At 41.6% G+C, this 27,990-nt stretch overlaps 1 protein-coding gene across 1 annotated transcript; it reads right to left on the minus strand.

The window, feature by feature from the left end:
- Positions 1–1,469: 1,469 nt before the first annotated feature.
- TGS1 (trimethylguanosine synthase 1) lies at positions 1,470–27,985 on the minus strand. Its single transcript, XM_075744081.1, has 13 exons — positions 27,823–27,985; positions 26,777–26,841; positions 24,805–24,977; positions 22,443–23,295; positions 21,073–21,190; positions 20,028–20,114; positions 18,842–19,013; positions 17,196–17,547; positions 16,107–16,280; positions 15,537–15,680; positions 14,009–14,227; positions 12,864–12,940; positions 1,470–1,768 (listed from the first exon to the last, which is right to left on the minus strand). Exons 1-13 carry the CDS (start codon positions 27,918–27,920, stop codon positions 1,652–1,654), a joined length of 2,649 nt encoding a protein of 882 aa, XP_075600196.1. The 5' UTR covers positions 27,921–27,985; the 3' UTR covers positions 1,470–1,651.
- Between the last annotated feature and the right edge of the window lie 5 nt (positions 27,986–27,990).

Consider the following 27,990-nt stretch of genomic DNA (forward strand, 5'->3'; position numbering starts at 1 on the left):
TCTTTCTGGGATATTTTTGTAGCTTGTAGTGAAAATTTAACAGCACCATTACATTCACATGCCACTGCTACAGTATGTTTGGACCTCCTTTAATACCAGCACTTTTGCCAACCTCCCCTGCCTCCTAGTAGCAAAATTCTAAGGAATATTGAAAAGCAGGTAATTTCTTTCCTTTACAATTCCCTTTAAGTATTGACACAGAGGCTGGGACTATCGCAGCACTTCTTCGCTGTAGAACAGTGACAAAATGCAGTGATGCAAATTAGTCAAATTGTCTTCAAAGTAATCTAAAATACCTTACATGAGGCACTGACATAATGGTCATTAGCAGTTTAGCACTTTACTGTCCATCCAGTACCAGACAAGTTAGAAAGAAAAGATGTCCCAAGTGCTTTTTTACTGCACTGCAAACTTGCACTGAGTCAGGGTGCATACGTGGTTTTTAACACCCCATATACACACAAACACTTTGGTCTCCTAACAGTTGAAGAGTTTGATTTCATTCCTTATGGAGGAAGAAAAATCTTTAGTTGGTTATTCTACAGAGTTATTCTACAGTTTTGCTTGTCAGCACTAATGCATGGTTTAGTGCTTCGCCTCTGCTGCCTTCAGCATCCTGCTGCACTCCAAGCAGAGGAGAAGCAGCACTGATTGTCTTGGAAACCATAGTCCTACACTCTCGCCTCAAACGGGCTCAGAATTGACCTTGGGTACTTACTCTAAGTGCATTCCAGTGAGAGCTCCATATCCATGCCCTACACACTTCTCGCCTGCCTCCTCTTCTGCTTAGAGAAGTCCCCAAAAGCCACTCTTTCCCCTGCAAACGCCAAGTGGGAGCAGAGAGCCCTCACCAGGGAGAGCTGGACTCCCTCTGCCCCCCCCAAAGCCTGTGCAACAATCCAAAAGGGCACAAAAAGAGAGGGGGAGCACGTACCCCTCTGGTTACTGAGGCAAACCTCCAGTCAGAAGGTTTCTTCAAAATACCTTTACAATGACGAGGGCTGGCAAGGAGGAAAAAACCCAAAGTAATTAACAAAACCCAGAAGGTAGAGCCCTGCCGCCGCACACAAACGTGCCCCGCTCTCTCCCTGTGCTGCAACAAGCTGGCGTACTCACTGTAAGAAACACGTGGACCTTCATCCTACAAAGAAAAGCTGAAAAGGTTTCCCAGCGAGCAGGGAGCCAGAGAGGTGCACTGGGGTTAACCTCTGGTGGTGCACCCGACCTTCCAGTTCCACCTGATGTTCAGATGCTTTTATTTCTCAAACCCAGAGAGCAGTTCTTGACACACGGCGGCTTTCAGGCTATTCTTTTTGACCCTCTGAACGCCCAAAACTGCAGTGAGCACAGAAGTAGCACATGTGAGAGTTGCAAAGAAATCCTGAACTCCCCTTCAACTGCTTGGCCTTGAACCTTACAAGACTGCATTTTATAAAGATCATTTTTCCTACATTCACAGCTCCTCTACATTTACAATTTTGTCAAAATTATTATAAAACATTTATTGACAGTAGCAAAAAACACAATAAATTTCTGTAAACAGAAATTAAAGCGGAAAATGGCTTTAAGTCATTTTTGACCAGCCAGCTGTACAAAAGCTTAAGCAAAGCAACAGCCAGGGAGGTTGGGTTTGGAAGAATCCACACGGAGTTCAGGAGACGTCATGCCTTATTAGATCACCAAAATAAGCAGTTATTGTCTTCAGTTTGTTATTGAGAAAATTTTGTTCTATTTCAACCTTCCCTCCTGGCCCTGCTAACGAAGCCACCTGAAAAACAAAGAACAAAAAGTGATCAACACACAGGAAAAGAGGTGAAACCCCAAACCTTTTATTCACATGAATTATCACATAAAACACATCTTTGCTTTGCTAATACTGGTGACAATGTTCCTTGGCACCTAATGCCTCTTTCTGTGTTGCCTTTTACTTGCAGAAGTGGTTTGTGGCTTTCTTCTGACTGAAAAACCCCCCTCACCCCACGCCATGAAAATAAGAGGACTTCAGAATTAGACAAAAATAGTTGTCATTTCACAGGCCATGCTGAGGCGAGAGATGCTAGACTCTGGTTTGCAGGGCACTTGGCATTTGAGACACCCAGTTGTGGCAAAAGCAAGCTATAAACTGTGATTGGAAGGTGTCAAAAGCCCAGGTTTTGGAGGAAGAGTAAAACCAAATCCTGAAATTAGGAAGCAGAAAGGTTGCACTGAAGGGTGGGGGGAGGGACGGATGGACAACCCAAACAAAACCCTCCCCCAAAACCACAAACTGGCAGAGCAGCTCACAAAAAGCAGTTAGCTGTTTGTTATTGCAACCAAAAAAATGCTGTTGTGTGTCCTGGAGTCTCAGGCAGCGTCGAGGGTAAGGCTGCAGGCAGCTGAGGAACTGCAGGCAGGGAGAGCCCGTCAGGCAGCGCTGGTCCCAGCTCTCGTGTTTACGATCACTGGAGTGAGAATTTCACCGTTCATGCTCTGTTGACTGAGGCCGGTTCACACCTTTAATGCTTAATGGTAACAGACAGACAACATTTTGCAGCGGACTTTGCATTGTGGACTGGAGCACGCAATAGTCTTTGCTCTCCTCTTCTTACTCACGATGCCTACTACGACCCCTTTGACGGATGACGGCCATGCAGGCTCCCAGTTTCTCACTAGGACAGATTGCACAGACAGAAGGAAGAGAACACCACCAAAACTGAGCGGTGACTGATTTCTCCCCCCCTCACCAGGGACCCCGAGGACCTGTGCTGCGGTGGGGGTCCCTGCTCCACAGCTGGTTCTGCTCCGGGCTGCTGTTTTCCCAGCCTGTTGCAGGAAAACTATTTCTATAGTTCCCTATGCAGGGAAACTTCCTGGTCAGACAAAGTGATCAAGGTCTACAAGCCTGCAGTAGATTTTTAACTGATCTTTCAACCAAGTCGTCTGTGATGTTAGCAGCTGAAACTTAAAAGTTCAGGTTGCATTATTAACACTTCTAAACTCCTTTGAGACTTCACTCTGTAGCACAGGTTTAAATATAAGCATGTTGAACTTCCTCTATTTTACTCTAAGTAGAAAAACAGACTACTATGAAGAGGAAATAACAGATCAAACTATACTTCGAACCTTTATTGATTTGTCCAGAAAATCACCAATTACTTATCTAAATCAAGCATTTACTTTTCCGGGGTTTTTTCCCCTTTTCATTTTTTTGTTCCTGCAGACAAAACCAAAAACGTGAGCTGTTTCTTCATCCTTCAATTTAATGGTAATAGGAAAAAAATCTCCACGTTCTTGTCAAAGAGGAACCTGCCACTTAAGTAAAAAAGCAGAAGCTGGCTGACTTATAAATAGCACAAGAATCTGAAATTGGCAAGTGATCAGGAATGTTAATTTTACAACTTATCTTTTCTTGCTTGAAATCCTAAAAGCAGTTAACATTGCTGGGCGATCCATATTTTTTTTCCTAAGATGACGTTAAGTTTGTATTTTTAATTTATTATGAACAAAAGCTGGAATGTCCTTTCCAAAAAGCATTAGAGGCTTTGCACTTTATAGCTAATGTTTAGGTATTCAAAAATATTAATTGGATTAGTCAACTTCAAGTAAAAATATTGAAATTACTGTTTCGGGGTTACATACTCCTGCTTTCAGAGCACAATTTGTGTCACTAGCATATATGACTAATGCATTGATATCAAATACAAGTGTTTACTAAATATTTCTCTTAGAAGAACAAGTAAAACAAAATGCTTCATTAGCAACACAGGCAAATGCTGCTCCTCCACTGAGCGGTGGCATCCACTGAAGGACACCCGAGAAGTTACATACGCTGCGTCTAGTCTCTAAGTGTTAAATCCAGGATAACCAAGACTAATTTCAAATCACTACTAGAAGTATTTCATAAACCCAACGGTGACAGAAATCTAACGAGCACATGGGCGTAAGCTCTGCAGGGATGGATCCAGCACCATATGCTCCTCAACCCCCCCGATATTCAGAGGAAAGAAACGCAAATCCTCTGCGACGATGCTTATTTGCAAATTGCTGGAGGCTGCAAACTTAATTACATAGGAGTTGCCAAGTTTTCCTCGGGAGGGCTCAGTCAACCCTGACAGCTTAACAAGGGAAAGCTGCCACACACCAAGCTCCAGAAAGGTGCCAGCTTGGGCAGGGATGCCCTCTAAAAATAACAGCAGGTTGAGGAACGATGCTTTGAGAAAAACAAAGGTGCTCACCTATTTTTTAGAAATACCAACATGCATCTCCTGTTTTTGTGGTGAACTACAATCGTGAGTAGGGAAAGGTTTCTTAGTTTCTTAAAAAAACTGGACAAGTCCAAAATTTGTTAGTGGGTTGTTTTGGTTTCCCCCCCCTCCCCCTGTGCAAACATGACGATTTTCCTCATCCTGGTTTGTTCTTTAGCCCAAACCCATGTACTCAGCGGGGTGGGCACAGATATTGCCTCCTTTGCTGCGCCGGGTAATTCTGCATGCGCCACATGCCACCCTGGGATGAGGCAAAGGATGCAGCTTCAGTTAATGCGTCCCCACATCCCTCTCATCTGGATGCTTCATCCTTCAGTTCAGTGACTGCTGATGGAATTAGTCCACAGCTACAGACATCGCCACAGAGCATTAAAAATGCAGCCAGCAGGTTTGGTCTCAAAGTTTAAAACAGGGGACATCAGAAGAGAAATATGAAAAGGGAAACAAATGTGGAAGATTACTTCAGAAGCAAAGTTGCTTAAGGTGCAAACTTGCTTTATATTGGTCAGGTGTGGTTTTGAACGCAAAGGTTTTCCTGCTGGCCTTGCAGGATTTTTTTTAATCATACTGAAATTCCTTTAATAAAGTAACTTCCTATCTGTTCCAGACACCAACTAAGGTTACTGTGGATAAAAAGCTCTAATGGTATTTTTTTTCTCCTCCAAAAACTTTTCTAGGGTATGAGACATATGAGCTTTTTGCCTTAACAACCAGTCACATAAGGACACTGTGACTCATTTCATTTTAGACAACACTAGTAAAAACAGCGGGGGGAAAAAAAACCCAACCCAAAGGCTAGGGAAAAAAACCAACACCCAACTCACTTGAAAAAGAGGCAACGGCATTCTTTACATCAATTGTAATAAACCAAAATGCTCTCAGGCAGTATTTTTTAAAAAACGTACAGGTCTGCAGGTGAATGATGCCACTAGCACAGTGCTGCTGCCACCCTTTGACAGGCTAGAGATTTGTGTTTTAAACTTGAGGCAGGCAAGCTACAGTTCAGTATTCAAGCACTATGAACTTTTAGAAGATTGAAATCCAGACGTGCTACTCTGGCTTAGTGTATGCTGGGGGTATCTTCTGGCTTTATCTTTCATCAGGGACAGAGAACATACGTGAGTTTAAAGTGGGCTGCTCAAAAGCTGCTGTTATTAACACGACAGTTACAGCTGAAGCGTTACGCTATTATGTTCACTTAAAAATTATCAGCCTGCAAAAATACATCAACTCACAGTCTTTTACCTGCCAACTCCTGTAACACCCAAGCATCTTAAAAATGCAATCAAATTAACCCAAGATCATCTCCTGGCCTCTCACTCCCTGCTTTGCTCATTGCAGTATTTACTCCTAAATAAAAATGAGACATTGCTTGACAGGTCACATTTGGCTAGGATTCCAGTCAACCTCATCTAAAATCACAGCTAAATGAAAGGGGAGGGGGTAGTTTTACTAATCAGCCTCCCATCAAATGTCCTGATTCAGAGAGGTTACCATATACTCTTTTGTTAAACTGATCTATCTGGTGTCATTCCCAGAACAGAAAATCATACCAGAGAGAATTTAAATATAAACAAACATAGTCACAACAACAGCACAACCTTCTGCAGACAGAACAAAGCTTCGGTGTCTTAACTCCAGACTCTCTGAAAACAGACGATGAAGATGATATGGGAACAAAGGTAAGGAAAAAAAAAAACCCAGCACCTGAATTATGTGTATTCTTTGTATGACTATCAGGATCAAGACCGTTTCACTTAAATCTGGGCTCAGGGAATCACTTTAAGCACTAGACAACAAACAGAAGCTAATTCAGATCTTCTGGCAGCAGCTGGAACACAAACCATGTCTGTTAAACCAACATTTAGAACAGCAAAAGCTCCAGCAACAGTGAAATGATTTCATTTAATTGGCCATAGCTACCACATACAACGAAAAAAACCCCCAAACACCCCCTTCCTAAATCCAATCCCCCCCCAAATCCAGGAATCTACCCAATTTATAGTTTTGCACCAGTCATCAAATCTGCAAAGAGTAAAGACGCACACGTTTTCAATACAGAAACAAAAAGAGGTCCAAGAAGCAACTGGTTAAAAAAAAAAAAAGGAAAAAAAGAATTCTCAACAGTGCATAAAGACTAATGTAAACCTTTCCCTGCCTCCTACCCTGCTTAATTTTTTAAAACCACAATATCTTGAGTGAATAAACGCAGCCTATAAGATCTTCCTAGCAGAAGCTGTGTTACAAACCTGTACAACACCAAGCAGGCTGCCGGTAGGTCAGCTTGTGATGGACAGAACCACAGTTGGCCGGTAACAAATAAATCACTAGCTAGTTTAAGTGGAGAGAGGCTGCCAATTTGCATTATAATCCCAGTTTATGTATTTCCAGTCAACCAGCAGAAATCATGTGGGAGAATACCATAAATAATACAGCTAGAAGAGCACGTGGGTGCGAACACCTTGCTAGTGCACAGCATTTATCATTTCCCACCAGATCTTCCACACGTCTGTGAAATGTCGCACCACATCCAAGGCTGCAGCTGCTCTCATGCAGCGCATCCTCCCGATGCCACTGCTGTGGCATCCTCAAGTAGTACATCCGCTCTCCTGTGCCCCAAGTAGTACAACCGCTATCCTGTGCTTCTCCAACAGACCTGTGCTCCTCAAAAGCTGGACCGACTCCCCTTCTCAGCAAGGTTCAAAGAACGCAGACATTTTTGAAAACTCTTTCATCCACTAGATTGATGCGGTCACAGAGAACACAGGCTGCAGTGCTACAATCTTGAGTTACATTTGAAAAAAAACCCAGTCTTGACTGGGTTTAACTTGAAAGTTAAAAGACAGAACCAGATTTTCCTTTGCACAGGCTTAAGTTGAAACCCTTCAGGTGCTCTCTAAGGTTTTAAAGACAGGGAAAAACCCCTCCTGCAGATACTGAGCAGTAAGTTATCTGCAATCATCAAAAATACCCCAACCCATCAACCTGACAATGTCTTGCCTGTCATACCTTTCTGCTCATAATTTTAAACACAAGTATTTTGTTTGGTCTGTCAAGTTTACAGTATGACAGTTGACATGGACAGCAATCAACAATTAACAGTTCTCTTAACCATAAAGTTTATGTTAGGAATTTACTCCAATACTTTATGAAGTGTAAAACTTTGTACATGGTTTGAAGAAGAAATACTATTCAAAAACAGTTAAAAGAAAGAAGAATATTATTATTTGACAAATATTACCCAAAAAGCAGCACTGTTCCTCTCCCTCTGTTACCCTACACTGTTATAAGTGTCAAAAATAGCTGGCTGAAAAAGGGGACGTTTTGCAGAAGTTTAATAGCAACTCTAACAGGAAAAGGCATTATTTTTAATAAAACAGTTCCTGTTTATGAGACTGGAACTTTATTAACATTGGATTGTAAAGTAGACTCAGATTTTGAAGAGGGGCTGCTTTTTCAGTCATGCCACTTTTGAAAAGTTCTTGACTACTTTTTTTTTTTTTAAAATTAGATCTTTTCTCATACCCCACACCACAAAGAAGTCTGCTGGTGCAAAAACTGTACAGCAAGCTAGCAAGGTCCATGACGTGACTTCACAACATTGTAGCTATAACCCTCTGAGCAGAGCCACAGTACCATATCCCTTCTAGGGATCTATATTTAAGCTTCAACTCACCTACGCAGAGAAAAGGCTTCTGGACACGGGCAAATCTTTCTCAAATTGCATTTTTTTTTCTTTTGTCACAGGCTGGATCTTAGATAGACCAAAACTTTTCTAACTCAAAAAGATAGCTCTCAAGTTGAATAATCAGGCATTTTACTCTCAGAATCATCTTCAATTAGCAAAGTGACTCGTATTCTGTCTGAAGAGTAGACCAATATTATTCTAACAGATTTGCTTGCTCTGCTATAAGGGTCAAAGATTGAAATGTTATATGAAAATTGGCCTCAATTATCCTGCTGTTTAGATATACTAACACGCCACCCAAAATTAAAATTTGCACTACTGTATGCTCAAGATGTTAAATATACATTATTTCCAGCAGCCACAAATCAGAAAGACTTACAGATAATCCCATGGTAAATAGATAAACGTGTAAGATTGTCTTTTTGCTAAAAGAGAAAATACCTGCTTCTGAATTAAACCACCATTTGTAAATTTGTACAGTACGACTGTCTTCAAAGAACGGTGAAGAAGTTTAGGATAATCACTAAGGCACAACACAGCATCTGGCAGTTAACCATCCACAGTCAGGGTAAGTAATAAACTCCTGATTCCTCAGTACTCCATCTCTCACACTTGACTAGGCTGGTAAAGATGCTGATGTGATCATCTGCCTTACAACATACCAGGTCACCAATGTTTCAGGCTCATCAGTTTATTGAGGGGAGCCACCATGCAGCCTGACTCCATTCCGACCACCAGTGAGAGAACAATACCTCAACGGTAGCGCTCACACAGCTTACACAAAGAGTAAGGAGCATCACTACGTATGTGAACGCTTAGGAGGGTAGGTTTTCTGTCTTACGTAGCTGAGTATGCCTTCTGCAACAAGGTGAAAAGAAGCTATTCCACCATTAGGAAGAAAGCCCTACAGCAACAAATCCCAGGTTCTTTCTCTTTTGCTGCAAATATTAAGACACAGAAGTATTTTCTGGTGCAGAAAACAGTCCAGGCAACAGATCTGGCTAGTTGGGATGAGTTCTGGTCCCTGAGGTGAGTACACACTTCCCACTCTGCACAATGAGGCAGAGCACAGCTTGCTAAACACTTCATAAACAACATGTGATCATTCTGTCTCAAGAAGCTTGCTTCTCAAGTTACTTGCGAAGGTCTCTATTACGTTTTGCTTGAGTATTAAGACCTAAATGTAGGATGCCCTACAGATATCATCTGTCTTCCCCTTGAGCTGGTGGAACCGGCCTAGAAGGGGAAGGATGCTGGGGAAGGTTGAACATTCCCTGACTGCAGGTCCCCTGCTGCCACCAGAGTCAAATTGACAGCAGAACAAGGGGAAGAAATTTATTTTCATCCAAATTTTGCCAAGGCATGCTTTTCATAGAAGGCAAGAAGAGTTTTCAACTATCCAAGTATTTATCAAGTGCTTTCACTTCATTTTGCTGGGCTATAATTTTGATTTAAATATGCAAGACTATCCAAAACAGTGATTTCTAATTCTCTCTACTTTTCAGGAATTCTAAGTAGGTCAAACTTTTTGTTTTGCTTTTCAAAAACACCACTGGTAGCCAAATACAAGTTTAGCCCTCAAGAACTGAAGCAATATTAATATATTTCTGACCTGTAGTTTCTATACCTTCCTTTTTTTTTTTTCCTTTTCTTAAGGGATGGGAAAAAAAATCCTTAAAGAAAACACTCAGAGGTAAAGGTGCTGCAAAGAGGTATCAACAAGGGCGTCACACGAGCTACATAGTAGGCACTATTAATAAAATATTTTTTTATGTATGTGCGCACACATAATTCCTGATTATTCCTTACCTAGAAAGAATATTTTGAAAGATTGATTGCACCTAAAAATGGACCTGTATACACTATATATTTTGTAACAAGTACACACTTGTAAACAAGGAGATTTGATGCAATTAAAGGAAATGTTTCACATTTCTTGTAAATGCACCAACCATATTCCACTGGTTCGCTGCTCCCTCTCGAGGCAGAAGTACAGAAGTTCATTTCTCCTCTTTCATCTAAACTCAGTGAATTTTATAAGGGAATTCAAAGAACCTCATCTCTCTCTACAACACTAACTCTACACAGAGAAGGCCGTGTCTGCAGACATAACTAACACTGTTTTTGCAATAAGATCATGTGGAACAAGGTTGGATGTCTTGCCTGCTGATAAGGCAATGAACACAGAGTCCAGCGCAGCTAGGTCAAAGTCAGCTACCACTGCTTCCAAACCAGCAGCACGATCCCTACTCTATGTTAGCTACCTAACTGTAAAAAAGCAGCACATATTTTCCACTAAATTTGCACCACCTTAACTAAAGGTTAAACAGTATTTTTCTTGTAAGGTTGCTTCTAACTGCTGGGCATTTATTTCCATTTCTGCTTCAGACCCACTGTCAGACAAGCAAACTTGCACTGATACACTGGCTCACAGTCAGCACAAACATCTTCACGGAGGTTTGCAATGGCAATTAAGTCCGCTTCTAAATGAATTTTAATTGACAAAGCACACAAGCACTCCTCAGTTGTAGATTCAAGCCAGACAACAAGAGACAAGAGGCAGAGTACTTAACAACTGCCACCTTACATGTTAAGCATGTTAGATCACCTGTTCTCAGAGCTAAGTGATCTCTGAAATCCTTACATATGCGTATGAGAATACAGAGTTAAATTTTGAGAACACAGAAGGTGCACATCTTACATGCCTGAGCAATGTCATCACAAATCAAACTTGTGTGTTTAAGTTTCCATTGAAATCTAAGGCATCTGATAATCTGCCTTATCCAAGTTAGTCAGTTTTCAGGTATTAATCTCCTGCAAAAAAAAAAAGTTTAAGATTTACTTCATTGGGCTTTTATAGGCCCCTAGAGTTTACAGACTACATTTACAACCCAAACTACATCACTACACCCTAGCAGTGGTGTCCACAGGCCCTTGCCAAGACAGTTGCTGCAGCAGAAGCCACCCTATCTGGTCCACGAGAAAAGTAAGATGGATGAGAACTACAGGCAAAACCATAAGCAGATTGAGAAGACAACTGTCTACACTAACTATTAAGGAACTTCAGTGATATATATATTTTTTTTTATTTTTTTTTTTCTGGAGATTCACAGCCCTGGAAGTGTAGTGGCAGTAAATTCAGAAACTTCATACTTAAATACAGCCAGTGATGATGGCAGCCAAACTCATAACCAGTCTCCTATGGACCAGAGCATCCACTAAGGCCATGTTTGGGACGGTCATGTTTGAGACACCTCTGTCCACACAAGATTAAGACTAATTTGCCTAAACAGTGGGCTGGATTCACGTTCTCCTCCCCCCTCTCAGATCATCAACCTTTAGGGTTTTGGGTTTTTTTCCTCATACTGGCACAATCTCTAGAGAAAGGCATGAGGAACTGAGTTCTCTTCCAGCCCATAGTCTGGATAACTGAACTGAAGCCATGCTTTCAGCCACGTGCTTTTAACAACTAAGCCGTGACCGCAAAGCCATGTTTTTGAGCAACAACAGTTACTCTTCAGCCATTTGTGTAAAGACAAATCCGTGGATGTACATCAAAGAACACTTCAAGCACATCAACAACATTCAGAGCCAACTAGACCAAGCTGTAGAGGTGTCAAGGCACCTAGCCCAACCACGTAGAGGTGCCAAGCTCTTCTGTAGGAATAGGTGCAAGCCTGTGGACAGTACTCTTAGACGCTTTTGTGGGAATGTGACTGAAATGTAGATGTCTTTACCCATTTATAAATCCAGTAAAAAGTGCTCAAGAGCAGAGCAGAAACCTGGTAAGGTCATTCTTCATCATGGGAATAAAATATTCGATAAAATGCAAGTGGTTAGAAGTTGAAACTAAAGACACTGCCTAAAATTAAGGTCCCTGTTCAAAAGACTCATATGCCACTTTGACACTTCACCAGCCTGAAATGCAAAACTCAGCTGAATCATCACCTGCTGTACAAATGGTGCTGTGCATAGCGCGGGCTCATAGCGTGCTAATACTCAGGCCATGTGGATTTCAGCCTGTCTCTCAAGCCAGCTGTTTGCCACCAACAATTCTGTAAGCCACCATGTGGCTTGAGACCTGCTCTAAGTCAGACACAGCTTTTGGAAAAGCAGGAAATAATCCTGGAAGTTCTGCAGCTTGTTGCAGTGAGGAGAACACCTCACTGCTCCCTTCTTTGCAAAAAGCTACAAGACGTAATTAACATAGAAAAATCCACAGAGGAAACTAAACGAGACACTCAGGGGAATTGTTACAGTCATCTAATTACTGAAACAAAATTCTAACAAAAATCTCTAATACAAAAAAACCCCCACACCAGTGGAATAAATATCAAGTCAGTGATGCATCTAACTAGCTAATCACTACAGTGCAAGCAGCCCATATGGAACCACACACTTCTGTGGACAACGTCAGTACCACCTCTGGTGGCATGACATTTGTCTCTGATCTACTAATCAGTGATAGTAATGATTGCAGGCCGTACAGTGATTTCCTGCAATTCCTTCATAAACTGGAAGCCATGAACTTTAGTTTAGGCCTCAGCTACTTACCAGGTAGTAAGTACGGGTTAAAATTTTTTTTTTTTTTCTTCCTTTTTTTCCCCTTTGTTTTAGAATGATGTATCTGTCTGGCACTCAAGAAATCTGTTGGCTTTGAAACTTCCACAGGGATCTCCAGTCTGTTGCTTTATGAAGGAACAGTATCAAAATCATGGAAATAATCCACTACTCCCACTTCTAAATATATCAGAAGTACTGCAAGCACAGAAATTTCTTAACATAAGGTTCAAACTTAAACCAAAAAAACTAACCCCAAAACAAACCATTCAGCTGAACAGACTTAAAAGTCTTAAATTTGTGCTTATAATACCTATGTTTTAAGCCAGCTGAGCTTTCTGTAACTACCAAGTCCTTATTCAGTAACACACCTGGTCAATGTCAGCATTCCGAGGTAGAAAATACACAATATTGTTGGTGATCTTCTTGGAAAGCCTGAAAATTTCGAATGTAGAAGCCAGTAAAGGAAAAAACAAGAATGAGGAAGGAGAAGTTGCTTTATATTCATTCATTTTGAAAGTACGTCCCAAATTCAGTTATTATGCAATTAAATTAGTCTTCTAGGTGTGTGTTAGATGCTCTTCTGAAACGCAGAAGCTCTATTTCACCATTATTGCCCTAGAAAGTAGGAAAAAAACCCCACCAAACCACCTCACTTTTTAAGAAAATTTAACTGAACTACAAAGTAGTATTTGAGAAATTTGAATGTAGTTTATAGCTAATACATTGGTTTGATATTTGTTTTCTAATCCATTTGGTGTAATATTTCTCGCACATGCATACAAAGATTTCCTTACTCTTACAAATATGGCTACATTTTAGCCAAAAAGGAAACAACTGAGATAGTGTCATCGAATAAGAGGTGTGGTGGGGTTTTTCCCCCTGAAACAATTACACTAATACCTTCCTAGATGCCTGAGTGCTCAATACCACTGTCAATAAGTTAGTATGGAATTATATACATTAGTTAAAAGGGTTAATATTTTGCTCGCACTCTTCTGTGATTTCCCAAGTCATAGGCAGGTGTTATGATTGAGAATTGTTTGATATACCTTTTATAAATCAATTAAAAAGTGGAATCAATGACAAAGTCATAGGTTACGTAAGTAATTATTACCTATGTATATACACACCACATGGCTATTTGATTACTTCAGGGTATTTTAATAAAATAATACAAAGGAGCTAGAACTACTGAATTAATGCTTTAAGTTAAGAAGCTATTAAAATTCTCTAAAGGATTTTTTAGTTTTAAGAATAACTCTTTATGACTTTTGTTAAAAATAAAAAAATAATTAAAATATTTAATTTTAGGTGGTCAGAGTGATATAGCTGAGGTTGGGGGAGGAGGACTAAAGAAATGCAGCACACCTGAGACTTCAGGTGCTGGTCATACCATCCCCAGTCAGCCAAATGGGCATGCAAAGCCCATGTCAAGAGGAGGAGGTGAAGAAAGAGAGAAACTCGCTCATAAATGACTGAAAAAAATCACAGGAAGGTGTAACTTTGAAAGGATATCCATCTGGGCAAATCATGGTTTGGATATCGAAGATTTCGGCAGTGGCATAGTCAGGCCCCCCCCAGGGAGGGCTGAGGAACACCACATCTGCTTGCAGGTCGGCAGCCAGCACCATGAAGTCTCCGCACACGAATTCTATCTGATCTGCCACGCCATACACCTCAGCATTGTTGCGTGCAAGACTGAGCTTCTCAGGATCGATATCAATAGCGATCACTGCAAACGAAAGAGAGAGCAAATGCACAGGTTAACGTCAACTGCAAATCCCATCTGACCACCGAAAGGACGTTTCAGAAGGAACATGTTCTTCTGCAGCCACAAGTCACATCTATAATCTACTGTTGTGCGATGAGTGACTACTTCAGTTTTGTACGTCATGGCAGACATGAAGCTACAGTTCCGCAGAAGGGAAGGACTTGCCCTTGCGTGGCAGGAGCAGAGGTTCCACCAAGAGCAAAACCACTGCGTTTACAAGCCAGCAAGGGAAGCCACGCAGCCTAGACTGGGAAGGCTCAGCTGCTGTTGCAAAGCTGGGAAGCTTTAGCTTTTGGCAGTCATACATCTATTACCATGACAATCCTCCATCTCAGCTCAAGTAGAGGACAGGTAAGGACAGAGAGGAAGTCCTCCTCGTTTCAATTTTGGCAGGAGCCTGACAGCTTAAATGGTGTCAATCTGAACCTTACTTTTCTCCTTTATTAAAGATAAACATTTTTTTAAACTCAATGTGACCAGCCACAGATAGAAGCACCCAACACAGCACAAGAGAGGTGATAAAGGGTAGCATGTAATCATAGAAATAAAAATTTAGCCAGGAAATACAAAAAGCTAAGTGAAGTTTAAAAAATATTTATAGAATGGATCATAGTCTACCAAGTTTCATGCAGTAGAAACTACCATTTGTCTTGCTCAGAAATTACTCAGAAGTGTTAGGCGAGCTGGTATTTTACCAGAGTGTTTGATGAGTAAGGGAATATCAAGTAGTCGATGTTTTTCACAGAAAGCACTCTCAATGTTTCACTGCAATTTCATTAGCTGACAAGAGGAATTTAGACTAATACTAAGTTATCATCACTTTTCTGTATTTGGTTCTGCTGCACCTGCAGGTCATCCCATACAAGTGTTTTAAGTACTACTCACACATAACCTGCATTTGAGTACACAGACAGACTCAGCATAATTGGGAAAAGCAGCAGCTCTGTGGAGTCTCTGCAGGTCAGCACTGCAAACAGAACTTAACCTTTACTAGCAATCTTCAGAGCATCCAACAGACTAGTTACTATGCCACGAAAAAAATAACTTTGACTAGTATAACACAAATCCAACCCTGACTTAAAATAGAAAAGCAGTTTCATAGCTCCTTTTTAAAAACAGAAACCTCATATTGCGAATCTGATGAAACAAAAAAGCTTCTGTTGCTTCAGAAGCACTGGAAAAAAAAAAAAATCAGCAAAATGCATACCCAAAGGTTTAGGGAAAAAGATTGAAGAAACAAAATGATGCGCTATATACAACACCTGCTTACCTCTTTTTGAAGTCAATGCAAATTGAATAGCGTTTCCTCCAACCCCACAGAACGCATCCACTATGATACCGCAATTGAACGACTGACTAACACGGACAGCAATATGCTCAGCTATTTTCTCAGGAGTAACAGAAAACCAACCCTCTGCAAAGGAAAGGAAAGGAGTGTTTTTTCACCTCTTATTTCAAGGTCATTTAAATTAAAAACAAACAAACAACCCCCACGCACAACTGAAGGTTTAGCGTTAATCCCAACAATTTTGGCTTGGCGCATTCAACCAGGATGTACAGGCTTTGAAGATGATAAACTCTGGTCAGTCCAGTGATTTGCTTAGCAAACAAAGTCTTACTGAAGCAAACGTATGTGTGAATCTCAGTAAATGCTTTGTTGAACTTGGTGCTGAAGATGTTGGCTTATCAAGGACAAGTCCACTGAGACTGCTACGAAAAACTTTATACATCACGATTACATTCTGTACTAAATAAAACTGAAAGTAATAAACTGCAAGAAGGGCCCCAGGTTTGGATACATCTTATACCACCAAGCCAGCGCACTTTGTACTAAACGCACCTCTGTCTAGTTTAATTCCCTCATCAAACCGAGAGAACAGCCGGTAGCGTTGTGCCCAGTACTTGGCCAGCTCCGGATCAGCAGCAATCTCAGCAGGTATAGCTCCCAGCGCAATTTTCTTCCTCCTTCTCCTTTTTTTCTCCTTCTTCTTTGCGGTTATTTTTTCATCTACAGCTGGAAGACACTGCAAAAGTTAATAATTACTGTTCTTGTAGGCTAGGAATGTAATCTGTAGGTAAATGAGAGTTAAGATACAAGATGCTCATGCTGAACAACACCGCTAAATGCCCTTTACTACTGTTTGCCAGATTATGCAGATTAGTGATTTAAGTTAAAAGAGAGCATCCTATATTTCAAGGGTATAGTGTTACCTGACAGGTATCAGTCACAGTCCTAAAAATAATACCACCACGTCACCCATTATTTAAGAGCCTTAAGAGGTTAGCCATCATCTTCAACTGATGGCAGTAAACTCTACATAGTGAGCAAACAAGTGGATCAGAGACCAACTTCATGCCCTTATTCATGTAACGAATAAGAACCAATCTAGACAAGAGTTTTACAGTACAAATCTATTATAATTGAATTACTGTAGGAAGGATTAAACTATATGTAGAAACCTGAACAATCCTGTTTTCCCTTGTTTACAGAGTTAAATAGTAAAGTTCATAATATCGGTATTTTTTTTCCTCCTAGAAAATAATTTTAACAACAGATGCTCCCCAAAGCTCAGCAATGTGCATCTGAGAACACACAGACTGTCAGGTTTTGGATCTACCTGAAGTTAATTACCCTCATCCTTACAGGGAAAAAAGGGTGTGAACTGGAAACCTGTTAGATCACGTCTAGGACCAACAATGACTGTTTATCTATTAAGAATTACTGACAATATTTAAGACAAGACCTTGGATTCTGGTGCTCCAGGAATAAGCTACTTCCACTGGCACAGCTCTCTATTGGCATCATTACCCCTTGGACCTAATGAGTCTCTTTGAACAAACAGAATAAATACCACACCACGCTGTAACTTGGGAAGGTGGTATTAAATCCACTGCCAATTCATTTTCAGTTCACAGGAAACTGATGTACCTTGGCTGACGTCCTCTGTCTCTGCCCGGAGATAATCGGGAATATCCAGAGACACCAGCTGCCGCCCGCAGCCCTGCTCCTGCCTCCCCGTGCCCTGGCCATCAGAGCCGCTCGCTGCCGCGTCTGGCGCTTCCTCCTCAAGGTTGCTCCCTCTGGGTTCTGCGAGGGTCTCACTGGAAGATGGTGGCTTCTGGTTTTCGGCGTTCAGTGTCGCAGTCTGCGCGGTAGAAACGCTTTCCTGATGCTCCGAGTCGCTGCCCGAGGACAACGCCTCCACTCTGCCCTGAGGAGATGCTGTCTGGGATGTGGCTTCCTCCCCAGGTTTATTAACCCGCTTTAGGAACTCTTCCACCTGCAATTGTCAAATATCACAGGCAATTAATGGTGCTGTTAACCAGCTACCAAGAGCACGGTTTAAAAGCCTTAACTGCGCTCCCTTTTTACAACATTTGGAAACAAATTGCCTTTGGGAGCTAGATACCAGCTACTTGCAAAAGAGAAACTCCACAAAACTAACCGATAACATGTGAAACATAGTCAGACTTGCCACAGCACAGGTGATCAAGACTCCTACTTTTTAATTAATTTAAGTAACTCTTTTCTCTGATCTGCATTCAGAGAAGCTGTACTCTGCCCTTCAGGTTAGCATAAACAGGTAAAATTACCTCCATACATTAGTTGCCTCATGTCCAAGATGTACCAGATGGCACATGTGCTAAAGGGTTCTGCTGCACAGTAGCGTGCCCAACATCACATCCTAACCAACATGCAGACGCTAGTCCAAACTCTTCAAAGGCATAGGCAGATGCTCACTTTTACGTTCACATAATTAAAAAGTTGCCCTTGAACTATACTGGCCTCTGGTACAAGACGGCAATGGTCAAGCCTTTGATCAAAAATGACAGCAACGGGACTTGAGATAAATACAATATGTGCTGTCACCACCAGCAATCGGTGGTTTGCACTTGGGTGTTAGCACCGAGCACCCAGAAGGTGGCAAAGCAGCACTGAAAATCTGAGGTTAACAGATTTTAAAGAGACTCAACTAAGAAAAATCTACAGTGAACAAATTTTTTTACTTATTACTAATTTCTGAGCTTAAAAAAAAATTATGCAGAAAGTTATAAAATAAATGCAGGTAGAGGTGTAAGCAAAAATGTTAATACAAAGCACTAAGAACATGGAGTTACAAGAAATACACCAACGTACACAAACGTTTTTCTCTTATTGCTGAAATGCCAGCACTAACAAATGCCCTCACGTGCATTTTAAAATCAAGAGATACTTTTAGTAACTATAGAAACCTACACACAGCTCTAAAGGTATGATGCACCCAGATGTTAAGAATGACTTTCACACAACTTCACCATTAAGCTCACATTCCTCTTGACAGATTGCCAAGAGTCGACCAATGCCTTTCCATATCCATCCTAACCTAACTACTTTTCAACTCTTCACCTAAGCACGGAGAAGGACAAAAAAGAGAAAGAAAAAAAAAGAAAGAAAAAACCAAAAAAGAGCCATGGACTGACACTTAAAAAATGCCACCTTCTCTGGGCAATAATTTTTTCTTCATTTCCATAATTGAACAACAGTTAAGGGAGGCAATAAATATGATTTACAGCAACACTAACAATTAAACCTACCTTCTTCAAGGTTTTATTTTTTTTGCAAGATATTTCAGATTCCTCTGTAAAGAAGATGTGTGTGTTTTTGCTCTTCCTTGGTTTACGCATATCCAAGAATTTGGACTTGAGTTTTGCTTTTTTCTCCAAGTACTGCACACTCCGGTGGGTGAAATCTGATATTCCACCATACCTGAAATTAAAAAACAGGACTTGATTAATTTTCAGTCTGGAAGCTTTAACATTTATGTTGATGTCTACAGAAAATAATTTAGACTAGATTATTTCTTTATGAGACATTTGCTCCACTCTTAAAACATGTCACTGGATGTAGGTGCAAAACAACATAGCTTCATGAAAATTGAAATATTTTTATTTGAAAATATTTACCCGAATTGGTTTTAGATTTTTTTTTTCCTAATAGGTGTATAACTTTAGGTTATAACAATTTCCCAGAACAGCCTGAAGAATAGAAAATGAAAAAGATATCTTGATTAGTAGAATAAAAGATCTTTTTGGTGGCTGTAAAGAACCTCCAAAACAGCTACTTTTGTCTCCTGACAAATGCAATTAAAAAATAAAAATAGAAAAATATAGGCAATTCACTTAAGTAACACTCCTCTTTGGAACATACATATATACACACGTACACACTAAACAACTTACATCTTGCAGAAGTGCTAGACCTTAGCTACAGTCCACCTGTGCCCTATGATGTTACTTCTACAGCACTGACGACCTGATCTTTAGGTCATACCACCAAAAATGAAATGTCACTGGTCAACCTGGCAACACTTTATTAGTATAGCAACATTTTACTAATAAAAAGCAACCTCATTCCAATATGAAACAGCTATAAATTATGATCTAAGCTCACAGGACTCCAGACTGAGAGGACCATTCATTGTCAGAGCCTTTAAGCTCTAATTTAAGCAGCTGAGCAGCCATTTAACATTTACACAACTGCAAGTGCCTTAGGAGTTTCACTTCTGTTTCAAAGCACTTTTCCTGTTCTTTAATTAGTCTCTGTAACTTTGCATCCCTCTCTCTAGCCAAAGGATGACAGTTCTATTAAGAGCAGAGACTAACTTTGGCAATCATTTTCAAAAGTTTAACAAAATGGGAATGGAGGTGAAGGGTTTATTCAAATAATAACAGGAAAGCTGACTTGCTATGAAGAAAACACGAGCTCCTCATAAACAATTACTTTTGTCCTGTGCCACACTTGAGACCCAAAACAGAGCAGGTTTCCTCAGGATCTTCCACTGGGTTCTCATCCACATCCAGTTCATGGCTAGGGAAAAAAAAAAAAAACAGATGACAAAGTCACTTCCTGTAAAAACCACTCTTATTTTACAGATACACCACTAAGAAACTCACGTATTGAAAACATTTAAATGTGGGCTTCAGGAAGTTCTTCCACACATCGCTGAAACCAAGCAAGGCAGATAACGCCAGCCCTATTCATATGCATGAGCACATACCTTTTTTTTCTTACCCAATTCTAGGGACGTATGTCCTTCTATTTAGGTGATAATATTCCAACTATTCCAAATGAACTCTTAAAATATCTAGTATCAAGCCCTACATGGACCTGATGAAGACAGTTTGTTCACCCTAATTCCAAATTACCTTCATAATCTATTATGTTATCCATATTAATATCTATTATTAATGCTATGGCAACAGCAAAATATTAGAGCAAAACCAAAACTATATGATTAGCAGATAGTAAGTCCACCTATACCTTCACCTTTGAGTTTGTAAATTTATTAGAGAGGAAGAGCCATCTTATCATCTTTGAAGCTATAAATTTTTAGAGAGGAAAGAAAAAGACTGACAAGGCAGAGATTAACTATTTTATGATTGCCATAGCACTGAGCACTTTACCGGCAGCATACAATTCAGTTAAACACCACAAATTATTTACTATCGTTCTTGTATTGGCTACACTAATTAGACCTAGAGAAGCAAGTTGTCCTATCCAATTTAACAATCTTGTATACTTCAGTGGCACAAGAATAGTACCGTCACCTTGCACAGTCATCAAGGTCATACATTGTTTTCCTAAAGCAACGGAAGAGAAGAAATAGCCACCACTTGTTGCCAGATAAAGTGATAAGCAGTGATAGATGACTACGTGGTTTTGTACTGAAGTTTGAACTCAATCTCAATCAAATAGTTACTATAAATCAGGAGGCTTCTGGACCTGGGCATCTTGAGGAGAAAGCTCATCTAAATTTCATACTTGCCTTCTCTTGACTTTGGCACGTCTGTATTCAGGAGGCTCTTCATCCTCATCTTCATCTCTGTCACGAAGCATCAACTGTTCTTTGTCATTTGAATTCGAGCTACATGACCCCTGTGAACCTAAAAAAAGATAGATGAGATTATATTTTCCTTCTACATAAATTAATTCATTATCTTCCTGTGCCCAAAGTATGTCTGCAGATACAGTTAGGTTGTTGTACATACCTGAATTTGACAAACAAGGCACAAGTGCCAAACCCGCATATATTTACCTGTCTTTGAGGGAAAACATACCATTACAAGGTTCCAGAATTAGTTACAGTGTAGAGTTAATAATCTTAAGCAGGACCAACTTCAAATTATCCCAGCTGTCCAAGAAAAAATAAAATGTCTACAAGGTACAAATTCAAACCATTCTTTTTCTTGTGTGTAAATTTTGTTTCCATTTCATTAGCTAGGTAAAGATACTCGCATACATATAATAACAGGGGATTCCAACACTACTCTTATTTTTTGTTGGAAAGGAGATTTTCCTTTCACCTCTCCCATTCCAACTCTACTGTAGAATCAAGATGGGAACACACCTGCTTCCTCCTTCCTTAGAAAGTCACTAGCAGCGGACTCAGAGGTTTCCCACCAAACCGAAGTCCTGACCTGCTGACACTTACTTCCCGTGCTTCATCCCTCCCCTTCAGCAGGAGAAACCATACAACAGTCAGGAAAGACGCTGCACTGCTGCTTACAGTGAACGCTGGCAGGAAGAACAGGCAGGCAAACGAGATGGCTCTCTCCTTTCTCTGCACGCTGAACTGGCTGGCAAAAACATCTCCAGCCCAGTCCTGTACCTCCCACACAGCAGCTCCTCCAGTACCATAAGGCACAGCCACTGGCTTTCATCATTTTAAAGTATGGCATTTTTAGACAGAAGGCAAACCCCAAACCTCAGAACTGCAGAACTATATTTTTTTCCTCAAAAAAGCTGTTCTTAAAATTTGTCAGATTCATGAGAACATCAACCTGAGTTTTCATTCACTTTAGAATGAGAAAAAGACACATCACAGCTACAATACCAATACTAAGATAAATAAATAAATCACACTAACAGTGCTCTCTCACCACTTTCTGTAGCACATTTGAAGATTCATGAAGTGCATGTTCTGTTAAAATCACTTCTTGCTGAAGAACGCATTCAATATATAGGTTAGAGAGGAGAGAGAAGTAGGGGGAAGAAAAAGGAATCAAGTACACAATCATTCCACAAAATACTTGACTGACTTTTTAAAAAAGGCATAAGACAAACATACCCTTGTTTCTTATATATAACCACCTACAGAAATTCTGGTAGAATCAATTTTAGCTGATTTCGTATTACCTGACTGGTTAATACTTTTATTTTCATAAGATGCACTCCTTTTCCTGGTTCCTCCATCACAGGGCTCCTTCTGGCTTTCACTGTCAGATGAACTACGCTCTTGAGGACCTTGGTGGGCTACTGCTAGAGCTGCACAGCTCTGCTCCACTTCCTCCAAATTCAGATTTAAATTACAAATCCCAGAGATTATTTCACTGTGGGGCTCAGCACTTGAAGGAAGTGTTTCCTCACTTCTGGTGTTAGAGGGACTCAGCTCCAAGCTCAGCACTTCACTGAGTTCAGCCCCTGAGCTAACCAAGTCCATTTTTCCCAAAACGCCCATCTCCTGGGTAACCCCATTAGTTTCCAAGTTGTCACTGCGTGAGCTCTCAGTAGTCCATCCTTGACTTGTCCAGTACTGAAACTGTTCCCAGTAATACCAGTACAGTTCGCTATAATGCTGCTCCCACTCTTCCTTGGTGTCTGGACTATTCCAAGGCTCAGAGGCTGTGATGGCCTCAGATGATGAGACCTCTCGATGCTTCTCCAACCAACTTTGCCAAAGAAGGCCCTCTCCATACTCACTCCAGTACTTCTCCCATTTTTCTTTAAGTTCACTGGGTAAAGCCTCATTTGCAAGACTTTGTGAACTTTCACAGTTCCCTTCACTTACACCCTGAGGTTCGCTGCTCTTCTCACATTGCTCTGTAGGTAGGGCCACTTCACCAGAACCAGACTGGGTATGACCACCACAAACTTGATCCTGGCGTTCCTGCCCCATTTTATCCTCATGCTTTTGCTGTAACTCTTTTTTCTTCTTCTTCTTCTTCTTCATGATCTTCATGTTACTTCTCTTTCTATTATTTTCTGTTGCCTAAAATATAATGAAAAAACATACTTAGAAGTCCACAACGTATATAGCCTTTTCTTGTCCTCTCTCCAAGCACGTTTCCATTACCACTGTAACCCCCTCTCTCACTGCATCTCTGCTGTTAGCCGTCTCCCCACAAAAGGTTGTAGGGTTTATGGGTCTGATAGGGCCCCGCTGCACAACCTCGGCTGACATTTCTGAGGAAGTTGTGAGAAAGAGCTATGAGAAAGTCTATAGAAAGACACACACAAGAAAAGGCAGAATTACAGAGAGACGTGGGGCTGCTGAGAGTCTTTAGTAGCTCAGAGATTCAGAGGGAAAGACATCAACATGAAACACCACAAAATCCTAAAAGGAGGTTGCTCAGGAACTGAGGGGTCACTGGGTTGAGCTCAACAGTAAAACAGTACCTCAGTAACATCAAGGACCTGTTTTGGGAGGCCGTGGGGGCTGACCCTTACTGTCACCTGGTATCTGTCTGCCTGGCCACCTGTCTTGTTAGGCTAGTGAACATGTAATGCTCAGCCTAACAGAATGTTAAATCCTTTCTGCAACATACAGATATTACTGCAAACATCCCATCAGCTGCAACCCCTAATTTTGTTGTATTGACAAATGCATAAGGCGGACTATAAAAAAGTTAGATTCAAAGAACTGGCATTAATATTTCATCCACATCCCTCATAACATCTTGTTAATACACACAGTGCAAAGCACAATGCTTAGTAGTAATCTAGTGAAAATGTACGTTATTTTCTCATTCAACTTTTTTTTTTTTCTCATTCAATTTGCAGTATTACCACATAGCAACAAAAATTGCACGTATACTTTGGGCATGAAGTTGGATGCCTGTAAGGCCCATTTACATGCCACCAATTAAAATCATGTACTAATTTCTCCTACTTATTTACAAATTAATCAGCTCAGAACCATGGAGTGCTCTGCACAAAAGTACTCTCACTGCTAGGAAGGTCTGTATTCCATACTGGACAACATAGATATCCCACTGTCTTTTTCTCATCTAGAACTTTAGCCTTCCCCTAAAGCCCAAATGCTCCCTATGGGAAGTAGAGCCCCCAAGTCTCACTCCTGCCCTTTGAAACAGCCTGGCTTTATCAGCTGCAAGGGAGATTTGAGAAACAAGCTTTTTATATTAGTAGCTAAATGGTTAAAGCTGACAGTGTGAATGTACAAGCTCAAACTAGATGTCCTGACGCAGAGCATCAACGTTACCAGGGCTGTTTTAAACTAGCTCTCTCTAGTAGCAAGAAGAATATAGATATGGAAGCGTAAAGCACAGCCTGACCCTGTTTAGTCAAACTGGCAGGTGGGTTTTACAAACTGCACAGACCATGATCCTGCATGTAGTTACAAGTATGCGAGGCAGGCAGCTTAAAGCCAGCTCAGATAAATTTCCATGAACAGCAGTCACAAAAATAACTGAGGAGCAGACATGCCCCTATGTCTGGAAACACAAAGTAAATAGAACAAATAAAGCAAATAAAGATTTACCACACAGTCCCTGCGGGCTGACTGCCCACCAAACTGAAGAGGCAATCCCATACTCTTCATAAGCTCAGCCTCCGAGTCTAGCTCAACTTCTTGCAGGTCGAGAGCATGATTAGTATCTGCCTTTAATGTCACACTGGGACAACGGTTCTCCTCCTCAGATGCTTGTTCTTCCCCTATTAACAAATTATATTAAGTGAATATAATCTGGTTCTGATACCTCAATGCAATAGCATGGCCTACAAAAAATTAGCAGAACTGCCTCTCGAGCTTCCTTTCCCATGTAAAATTTTTGTCATCAGCATCTTATTTCCCACATAACTATCAGTAGAAACCAAAATTTAACTTTGATAGCCAAAACACTGCACTGGGTCTGCCTGGGACGGAGTTAACTTTCCTCATATCAGCCTGTGTTTTGGATCTCTGACTAAAACAACACAGACAACACACCGATGTTTTGGCTATTCCCGAGCAGTGCTTGCACAGCATTATAACTTTCTCTTTTCCCCACTCTGCCCTCCCCAGTGAGTAGGCTGGGGTGGGAACACAGCTGGGGACTGCTGACCCAAACTGGTCCATATCACATAACGTGATGCTCAGCAATAAAAACTTGGCCCAAGGGTGTGGGTGCTTGGGGTCAACCCACCATAAACATTCACCTCAATAACTTGCAAACTACAACACCACCCTGCAAACAACAGAAAAATTAGCATTAAGAAAATTATTTAAAGGAGTTCTTTTGGCATGTACCAGAACAGCTTAAAATACAAGAAACTGCTGGTTTTGTTACAAATCTTTCAAAAACAAACTAACAAAGATAACATGATTTTTAAAAAAACTGTAATGTGTGACCTACAGACATAATTATCTCAGAAATAACTGATCAACTATCAAAACACTGCTTGTACATCTATCAAATTTTTAAGCAACATCATATGTATATAAAATGACATATACCACTAAGAAAGTAGGAACTGTATATTGATGAAATTTATGAAATACAACAGCTCTTGGCACAGTTGATAAAACTGAAAAATTTAAGACTTTTTTTTGGTCAGGATATATTTACTGCCAAATTATGACACAGCACAAGACTTTTCTGGTTTTAACTGATTACTCTCACCACAATTCAGTCATATATGCACAAAACCATGATTTACATTCTCCTTCTTCGCTCCATTCACACTGCCTCCATCTAACCAGCGCTATTCATTCTCAGCTTCTATGGACGTTCCTTTCTGTTCAGGCTCCTTCCTTCCAAATCAAGCTATTATATGATGCCAGAGCTAGCAAGACAGCAATGGAAAAATCGGATGCCAAAGGAATTATGTTCAGATAGGCATGTGTGGCGAATTCGGGAGGACAGAGCGCAGGACTGGTGTTGAATTTGCCAAAGCATGCACCATGATTATTCCTAAAATAAGCAGGGAGCGAGACTTACTCCTCTGGTCCTCCTCATATGATTCTTCATGTACATGCTAACCGTAATTTCCCCCATCAGGGCTATTGCTGCTTCTCTGCTTCTGGCCCAGCACATTAACCAGCCACAGCTAATGTTCCAGGCTGGGGTAGAGGCAGGACAGTATTACTCCCAGGCAAACATCTAGGATTTGCAGACCCTCCATTATATAATTAATTTTTGGCTAGGGAAGTTGAAATTATGATTTGAGAGCAGGTCAGGCACTTGTGAGCTAATCTGCTCTGTGTACCAGGTGGAGATTATGTGAGCTGCTAAGTCTGTGCATTGCACCTGGTTTGACACAAACTTCCACATCAAGATTATATTACCTTGAAAGTTATGCAAGTGTTAAGTTGTTATTCACACACATTCCCGTAAAAAAAGTACTGAAAAACAAGCCAGAAAGAAGAACAAAGCTATGGGTTTGCAGTTTTACAGTCCTACTGTACCTCAAATAACTACACATAACTCACTTTAACTGCACACCATATTGCACAGTACATTTTATTACCTTACCTGTACTGTCATTGTCATCTTTGACATAAAATCCTTTTAATCCCAGTTTATATAATTTTCGATCTCTGTAAAAATGAAGAGAGACATTGAAATAATTTTTTTTTTTTTTACAGTAAAAACAGTCATTCAGTGGAACAACCTCCCCAGGAATGTGGCAGGGTCCCCATCGCTGGAGGTTTCAAGATGCGATTGGACAGCGTGCTAGATAACCTCCTCTAGGCTGCCTTTCCCACGAAATGCTGGCCCAGATGAGGTCCCTTCCCACCTGGGCCACTCTGTGACTCTAAACACACAAAGCAAAGAAAAATACAAAAAGGGCAGCACTTTAACGCCCAACGTGAAAAGCCTACATGAGAGATGTACAGGAAACGTTGCTCCTACGCAAAATAACTGGGAATTAAATTTTTGGCCCACAAAACATTCTGCTTAAATAAGTGAAATTTAGTGTCTGCAGACCTGCAAATATTTCAGCCACCACCCAACGCTGAAGGCACATCATCTCTGCACGTACCTCCGCTAAACGCCCAAAGGGCCCGTAGCGGCCCCAACCTCTTCTCCCGAATCACGCCCCTCGACAGGCAGCCCGTGAGCAGCAACCCCCGGGCTGAGAAACCCGCTACGGCTCGGGGAGGCTCCAGGCCCCTCCGGGCCCGTTTGGGGAAGGGAGAAGGGGATGGGGGGCACCTGCGGAGCCCCGGAGGGAAGGGGCGCGGCGGGCTGAGCCCCGCACAGCCCCTGCGCTCCCCGGGAGGGAGCGGGCTCCGACCGGCGGGGCCGCTGCTGCCCGCCATGCCGTGCCGTGCCGTGCCTGCTGCGGCAAGGGCCCCCGCGAGAACGGGCGTTTGAGTGCCGCCTCGCCCCCCGCCCCGGCTGGTACCGTTTGGCAAACACAGCCTACAGGGACCCTTCTGTGCACCTCCCCCTGCTTACGGCCGCAGCAGCACAGCCCTTCCCCGCACCTCCCCAGCGGAAACCTGCCCCGGCCACGGGGGACGCGGACGCGCAGGGCCCGCCCGCTCGGTGCCGGCGGCGAGGCCGCTACTCACTCGACGAAGGCGCGGGAGCAGAGGCAGAGGATGCTGCGCGCCGCCCCCGCCCGCAGCAGCAGCTCCGCCACCAGCCGGCCCTGCGGGTCCTGCACCATCCCTGCGGGAAGAGCCACGCCGCGACACAGCCCCGCCGCTGCCTTCCGCCGGAACTGCCCTGACCGCCGA

Source organism: Balearica regulorum, chromosome 2 (assembly GCF_011004875.1).
Source record: "Balearica regulorum gibbericeps isolate bBalReg1 chromosome 2, bBalReg1.pri, whole genome shotgun sequence".
NCBI lineage: Eukaryota > Metazoa > Chordata > Aves > Gruiformes > Gruidae > Balearica > Balearica regulorum.